Genomic DNA, 8,346 nt, shown 5'->3' with positions numbered 1-8,346 from the left:
TAATTTTCTTGATCTAAATGTTGAACAGATGAGCTTGCTGATTAGAAAATGACTTGCACAAAAAAAAAATGTCGAAATCACACAAAGATTGAAAAGCTACACGCATAGCATTCATGAGTCTTCATACAATTAAAAACGTAAGTCACTTCTCTATGTGGCAATAAACATTCAATGGGATTAGTCCATTATTATTTATTTTTTTTCTATAATTAGCTTATTTCACTTCACCTGAAATTAGCGCCCAAGAAGATATTAGCAATTAGCCCAATGGTGATTGATACAAATATCATATTTCTCTGATAAAGAGGCCATGTTGAGGGAAACAGGAGGGCATCCAAGTTTAGTTGCAAGGGATAAAAGATAAATGGGATTACAAGCATGAGATGAGCAGCATAACTAACACGAACAGCATCATTAAGCAGAACTGTAAGTAATGCCGGTGTCATTATCAAAGTTAGCAAGCACATCATCAAGAGTTCAATCCAATAAATCACAGTACCAATTAAAGAAATACTCTCCTTTCTCCATTATTTTCCACAAGAAATCTTTGGTATTTTCCACATATTGCAGAAAACTATTAGTGTCAATATATTCTAATTTTTATCTTTTTGATAAGCAGATCATTCTAATTTTCATATATTGATTTATTTTAATATGTCAACATCTGATTATACCCGTGCAACACGCGGGCAATAGCCTAGTTAAATTAATTCCCTATCTCTTCATTTTTTACCATATTGGCATTTTATCAAACACATAGATGGCTCTTTTTTTTTTCTTGATATTAACCAAAATGTAAGATACCCATCAATCATCCAACAAAACAATCCATAGCAAAACTCAGGAAGTGCAGCAAAACACCTCCAACAATTTGTCGCAAGACATCAAGTGCTCTTCCTTCAATCTTATAGATTTCTCTCTTGAAACATCTATGGGTGGTGTTTTGAGAACACAATTAGGTGGAAAATCAAAATTGGGCTATTAGACTTCCTTACTCTGCTTTCATGTTCTGCTCTTAAGCACTCCTTTGATTCACCTTCTTCTTCGACTTCTAGTGAAAAAAAATGGCAGCAAATGGACCTTTCTTTCATTTAAAATACATCTCTAAAACATTCTTTCCTCTGTTTAAATTCACCTCCATTTTATTTTCTCTCTCACTTTTTTTATGCTTTTTTTTTAGGAACAGGGTGTGACAGGATCTATCCTATAATGATTTTAAGGGCAGGGTACCAATAGAAGGGGTTTATAAAAATGGAAATGCAACATCAATGGCAGGAAACAAAAATTTTTGTGGTAGCATTCCTGATTTTGGGTTACCAGCATGCAAGATTGAACAACCAAAAAGCATATTGACTGTAAGATTCAGGATAATAATAGTTGTTGTTTCAAGATAATGTGATTATTTGTTTATTTCTCTATCTTTCTAAGAGGAGAAAAAGAGAATCTATAACTTTCTGGAATGCACTATTGAAATTATCTTATCTTATCAAAAGCTCCTTAAAGCCACAAATGGATTATCTTCAGATAATTTGATTAGCATAGGTAACTTTGGATCTGTATATAAAGGGAACCTTGAACAATAGGGAATTGTTATTACAGTGAAAGTGCTTAACCTTATGGGTCGAGGAGCTTTAAAAGTTTTATGGCTGAATGTGAGGCCTTAAGAAACATCTGACATCAAAATCTTGCCAAAATACTCAGCTTTTTTTTTTTTCTTTTTTTAAGCAATAAACTTATTATTAACTGAGAAAAAAAAGGGACAAAATACTCACAGCTTATTCATATGTTAATTATCAATGTGATGATTTCAAAACTTTAGTTTATGTTATAACAAACACTCAAATCTAAAGCGCATTTAAATTGCACAACCACACAGTATAGAAAAGAGAAGAAAAATAACACATAATTTAATGTAGTTCGACTATAAAGTCTATGTCCACGGATAAGACAAGAGAAAAAGTTCTACTACGATGAAAAAAAATAAGATACAATCACTCAGAACTCTTAAACCCTAATTCAAGTGTGTTTTCCGAATATCTCACAACCCTATTGGCCCGTGCCCTCCGTTACCACCAATGATCTCACTTTTTATCTCAATCGAGTCACAGGATTGGGTCACAATTCGGATTCACGAAAGACATATCTAGAATTCAAGTCACATAAAAATAATAGTTTATGAGTTCATGGTTAATAGAATGGTTGGCTGCATCTAACTCTTGGATCAGATGAATTGCCAAGGACTTTAAATATCCTTCAAAGGCTAAACATAGCCATTGATGTTGCTTGTGCATTAAAGTATCTTCAACTTTATTGTGAAACACTAATTGTTCAATGTGATCTAAAACCAAGTAATGTCCTTCACAATGAGAAAATGATTGGACATGTAAGTGATTTTTTATTAGTAAAGTTCCTTTCTAATATGATGCTTGACAATTCTACAAATCAGTCTAGCTTAATTAGACTAAGAGGAACTATCAATTACTGTCCTCCAGCTAATTGAACTTACCATGATCTAACGGTTTTACATTGATATATATGTATAATTCATAATTTTCTAGTACTAACAGCTAGCTAGAAGAATCAATTATATTTCATATATTTTTTTCTCCTCAGATTCGATTAACTATGACATATGTATTTTAGAATATAGAGTGGAAAGCGAAATATCAACATCTGGTTGTATATTTAGCTTTGGCATATTCTTATTGGAATGTTATGTTCAAAGATAATTTGATGCCAAATTTTTTCCAGAACAAATTCAATCCAGAAAAGCCAAAACATGGCCACTTTAAAATGACGAAAAAACCAATTCAATTGAAAGACACAACATTCAACTTCAGGGCAAATTTTTAATTGACATTCCACCAAATCAATTGCAATTTACTGTTGCCGGCACTGGGCAATCTGAACCGGCTTTATATTATAATAAGTATTTATTAATATATCAATATTAATTGTATTGCTGGTTCAACTATTATGATAGAAAGAGGCAACAGAACTTTTATATTAGAGATTGCCGTCTTCCACGATGTTTTCCACTATTCCCTTCTGCTTGGCCAGTTGCAATTGTCTTTCATGTTAATGTATCCCATAAATATGCTATCTAGTTGATCCATTGAACTACCAATTCCAGTGCTCTTGTTTTTCCCTCCATCCACAACCAATCTATGGGACTTTCTTTCAGAAGTTTGTCACTATCTTTCTCATCCTTATGCCTCCTTTTTATTTTTCATTTCTTGTGCTTCAGCTTTCTGGTCTTTGCCATCCACAAGAGCAACGATACAGATCGACTTGCTTTGTTGGAAATCAGGGCCAAAATAACTGAGGACCCTTTTGGGATCATGAGCTCATGGAATAACACTCTTCACTTCTGCCAGTGGCACCGCGTCACATGTGTGCGTAGGCACCAGAGGGTTACAGTGTTAGACCTGAGCTCCCTCAAACTTTCAGGTTCCATATCACCACATGTTGGCAATTTGAGCTTTTTAAGCGAGTTGTACCTTCAAAACAATAGCTTCAGCCTTGAGATTCCTATTGAGATTGGCCATTTGCACAGACTGCAAATATTGGCTCTTCACAATAACTCATTTGGTGGTCAAATTCCTGCTAGCATATCTAATTGTTCAAACCTTGTTTTCTTTTATTTGCATAATAACAATCTGTTAGGGAGAATCCCTGCGGAGCTTGGTTCCTTACTGAAGCTCAAAGCAATCTTAGTAGGCAAAAATAATTTAATTGGGACTCTCCCACCAACTTTGGGCAATCTTTCTTCTCTTCAGCAACTTTATGTGCCAAGAAATAAGTTGCATGGGGTTGTCCCAGATACTTTAGGCCAACTGATGAATCTAAGGACTTTATCCTTGTTTGGAAATCAGTTTTTAGGCACTATCCCTCCCTCATTCTTCAACCTCTCTTTGATTGAGGATTTAGACATGGCATACAACAACTTAGAAGGTAGTCTTCCCATGAGCTTAGGCATCTCTCTTCCAAATCTCCAATTCTTCTCCATTTCAGGTAACCAATTTACAGGATCTATTCCAACGTCAATTTCAAATGCCTCAAGTCTAGAAGTGCTTCAGTTAGCCATAAATCATTTTATCGGAAGAGTGCCTTCTCTTGAGAAGTTGCATAGGCTTATGAAATTAGTAGTTTCTGAAAACCATTTAGGAAGCGTTAAATCTGATGACCTGGAGTTTCTTTCCACTTTGACAAATGCCACCAATTTACAGGCATTTGGTATAGACCGAAATAACTTTGGAGGGAAACTGCCTGAACAATTATGCAACTTTTCAAAAGAGCTCCAGATAATTTCCATAAGAGAAAATCAAATATTCGGAAACATCCTCTCTAGAATAAATGATTGTGTTTCATTGGAAATTCTGGATGCAGAAGAGAACAACCTGTCAGGTTCCATTCCTTCTAGCATTGGAAAGCTTCTAAATCTGGGAGCATTATATCTTGGTTATAATGATTTCTCGGGATCTATTCCCTCCTCTGTAGGAAATATGACAAATTTAATTCAAATGGATTTGTCACATAATGAACTTCAAGGCATGATCCCTTCGAGTCTTGGGAATTGCAAAATTTTGCTAGTATTAAATCTGTCAAATAACAATCTTAGTGGTCCCATACCTCCACAAATTTTTGAATCTTCCCCTTTATCAGTGGGTCTTGACTTATCTGGAAATCATTTGTCAGGCTCCATTCCCATAGAAGTAGGAAATTTGAAAACTATGGGATACCTAAGCCTTTCTGGGAACATGTTATCAGGAGTGATTCCCATTAGTCTTAGCAGTTGTACGAGTCTAGAATTCTTGAACTTGGGTGCCAACTTTTTTCGAGACTCTGTTCCTTCATCTCTAAGATCATTAAGAGGCCTTAGAAAATTGAATCTTTCTCACAATATGCTGTCAGGCAAGATTCCAGAGTTCCTAAAGGAGCTTAGTAATTTAGAGTTGTTGGATTTGTCTTATAACGACTTTGAAGGTATAGTGCCAGTAGAAGGAGTTTTCAAGAACGCAACTGTGATATCGGTGGCAGGAAATAAAAATCTTTGTGGTGGCATACCTGATTTGAGGCTACCTCCATGTAAGCTTCAGCAGTCAAAGAGGGGATCGACTATAACATTGAAGATTATAATCTCAACAATTTCTGTGGTTACAGGTGCAGCACTTGTGCTGATTTGTTTGTTTCTGTGCCTATCAGGAAAGAGAAAACGAGAGTCTTCGTCAACAGCTCATGGGAAGGAGTTATTAAAGTTGTCTTATCAAAGTCTTCTCAAAGCTACTAATGGATTCTCTTCCGATAATCTAATCGGTACAGGTAGCTTTGGCTCAGTATATAAAGGAATTCTTGATAGGGAAGGAATTGTTATTGCAGTAAAGGTGTTTAAGCTTGAGAATCAAGAAGCTTCAAAGAGTTTTATAGCTGAATGTGAGATTTTAAGGAATGTTAGACATCGAAATCTTGTTAAAGTGCTCACAGCTTGTTCTAGTGTTGATTATCATGGTAATGATTTCAAAGCTTTGGTTTATGAGTTCATGGTCAATGGGAGCTTAGATGACTGGTTGCATCCAACTCTTCGAATGGATGAAGTACCAAGGAGTTTAAATGTTCTCCAAAAGCTAAATATTGCCATTGATATTGCTTGTGCATTGGAATATCTTCAACATCATTGTGGAATGCCAATTGTTCATTGTGACCTAAAACCAAGTAATATCCTTCTTAATGAAGAAATGACTGCACATGTAAGTGATTTTGGACTAGTCAAGTTCCTTTCCAATGTCACCCTTGATTGTTCTGCAAATCAATCCAGCTCAATTGGAGTAAGAGGAACTATCGGTTATTGTCCTCCAGGTAATTATAAAGAATATATTTATAACATGAAATATTTAATTTGTGTTATTTGTTATTTATATAGCCATTTCATGATTGGTATTATGCTTTCATTTGTTCGTTTGGCTTTGGCTCCAACTATGAGGTCTCAAATTCGAATCCTCACAAGCATTCTATTCATATATTTCTAAGCAAACTCAATTTAACTATATGATCATGTCTGTATTGTAGAGTATGGTATGGGAAGTCGAGTATCAACATCAGGTGACATTTTTAGCTTTGGCATACTCTTATTGGAGATGTTCACGGGCAAGAGGCCTACCGATCACATGTTGAAGGATGGTATGAGCCTTCACAATTTTGTTAAGAGAGCTTTACCTGAACAAGTGACACAAATTCTAGATCCCAAGAACAACCTTCCTCATATGCAACCCAATGTAAATGCAACATTGGTTCATAACCATAATCTTGGGAACATGAGAAACGACACATTTATTGAGTGCTTGATTTCAATCTTTGAAATTGGAATCTCTTGTTCTGCTGAATCACCACAAGAGCGCATGAATATTGGTGATATTATTGCTCAGCTGTCTTCTATCAGAAAGAAAATCTTAGGGACTCAATTACCACGGTAGGCTCAGCCAGTGCCATTATCAACGGGTTCCATGGAAACCTTATGAATACTTGATGTAGGTTCAGCCAGTGCCATTGTCGTAGATGACTTAGCTAGGGGACTCAGCTAGTGCAGATGCAAAGGTGGCAAACGGGTTAGGTGGATTGGAATTATTTCAGATCGCGAGTCACTCAACTCTTGTCAATTGGATTGTTACAAAGAAATAATTTTAGTTCAAATTCGAATTAAATTTACATATTATTTCAAATTAATACATTGATTTTTTTTTTCAAGAAATATTAGTTTTTATTAATTTATTTTTTAAGTTGGATTATACAGGTTATCAGATTAATTTACACTTGATTAAATTTTTAATTTCTAAAAACAAAAAAAAAAATGAGTGTGAAGTGCAAATGTCTTATAAAACTGTGTACATTAATAATAAATTGTGAAGAAAATAGTATCCTTTTATGTCTATTTTTCGTCAATGAGAGAGAATCAAACATGATTTCTCTCTCTTTTAAAACAATGGGGCCTTACCACTGACTTACACTTATTGGTTGGGTGAACATTTGTCCATAATTATCATGGTTTGGTTTGGATTTCAAAGAAACTCTTACTAAAATACATGTGGAGAAGAAATATTTTCTTGCATTAATTGCTTTTTGAAATAATTTTACAATTCGTTAATAAGCATCATAATATAAATAAAGCATAATCTTTTTATAAATAAAATATAAATATAAACGATTAAAAATTTTTATTTAGAGATAATTCAAGAAAAAAATAATTTTTAAGTAGTAATTGGTCTTTTTTAATTTTAGACGTCAAATGAAACTTTTTGTAATATTATGCTTTCAGTAAATTGCTATCTTTAAAGCCTATAGAAGAGTTTAAATCACTAAACGTCAATAATCGCACTATCAGACTCCATTTATAAAAGATCATTATTCGTATTTAAAGATCTAAAATTTTTAATTAAAATGAATTAATAATCCACATTATATTTTAAACTACCAAAATTGTCAAACATGAGGTGGAAAAACAAACCAACCTCAAATGTGTCCTTGACTTGCTACTTCAAAAATGTGTCCACATTGAACAAAAATCATAATTCCTTTCATGGGTGTCATTCACAATTAATAAAAGGTCAAATTAATGCATACATTCTTATACTATTTAGGACTATTCTATTAAATATCAGAGCTAAAATTGTGATTATTGAACACCCAAATTTATAAAATTAGTAACTGTTAAACACAAATTTATCATGTCAGTAATGACTTGTTAGTGTTTTTAGACAGGGGTATGAGTATGTATTTAGTCATTAATAGAAAATAACACATAAATTATTATAATTATTAAAATTAATTTTAAAAATTATATATATAATTAATTAAAGTTGTGATTCTATAGTATAATTTCTCGGAGGGTTGCCATTTTCTAAGTTTGATGCTACCTTAGAGAAAAAGACAAACAGTGAGGAGGAGGAGACTTGACTAAAACAAGTTTGTTAAAAAGAAAGGCTGACGTGACTGCATATAGACTTTTACCAGTGGAATTACGACAAAGAGGTGAATTGATTGTATGGACTTTGTGATGATTCAAGCATAAAAGAATAATAAGAATAATCCTTTTTGGTAGTAATTAGTATTTTTAATTTTTACTATGAAAATAATATTAGTTTTTCAAAAATTTATTATGTTTGGGATATATAAAAAAATTTAAATTATCAAATATTAATAGAAAAATATATCACATTACAAAGCTTCATTTATAAAATATCATTATTCATACTTAAAAATTTTAAATCTTTAATGAAAAAAAAATATCATTTAAATTGTATTTTGAATTGTCAAGTGAATTAAGTATGAGTTGAAAAAACAAACTGACCTCAA

The 8,346-nt window shown here is 33.2% G+C and overlaps 1 protein-coding gene across 1 annotated transcript; it reads left to right on the top strand.

Annotated features, from left to right (window-relative positions):
* Nucleotides 1–3,167: 3,167 nt before the first annotated feature.
* Nucleotides 3,168–6,680, top strand: LOC110652552 (probable LRR receptor-like serine/threonine-protein kinase At3g47570). Its single transcript, XM_058152026.1, has 3 exons — nucleotides 3,168–4,863; nucleotides 4,987–5,856; nucleotides 6,067–6,680. Exons 1-3 carry the CDS (start codon nucleotides 3,168–3,170, stop codon nucleotides 6,468–6,470), a joined length of 2,970 nt encoding a protein of 989 aa, XP_058008009.1. The 3' UTR covers nucleotides 6,471–6,680.
* Nucleotides 6,681–8,346: the final 1,666 nt, after the last annotated feature.

Source organism: Hevea brasiliensis, chromosome 8 (assembly GCF_030052815.1).
Source record: "Hevea brasiliensis isolate MT/VB/25A 57/8 chromosome 8, ASM3005281v1, whole genome shotgun sequence".
In the NCBI taxonomy this organism is placed as follows: Eukaryota; Viridiplantae; Streptophyta; class Magnoliopsida; order Malpighiales; family Euphorbiaceae; genus Hevea; species Hevea brasiliensis.
The sequence above is the reverse complement of the archived record's forward strand: the minus strand, read 5'-3'. Positions and strand labels throughout refer to the sequence as shown.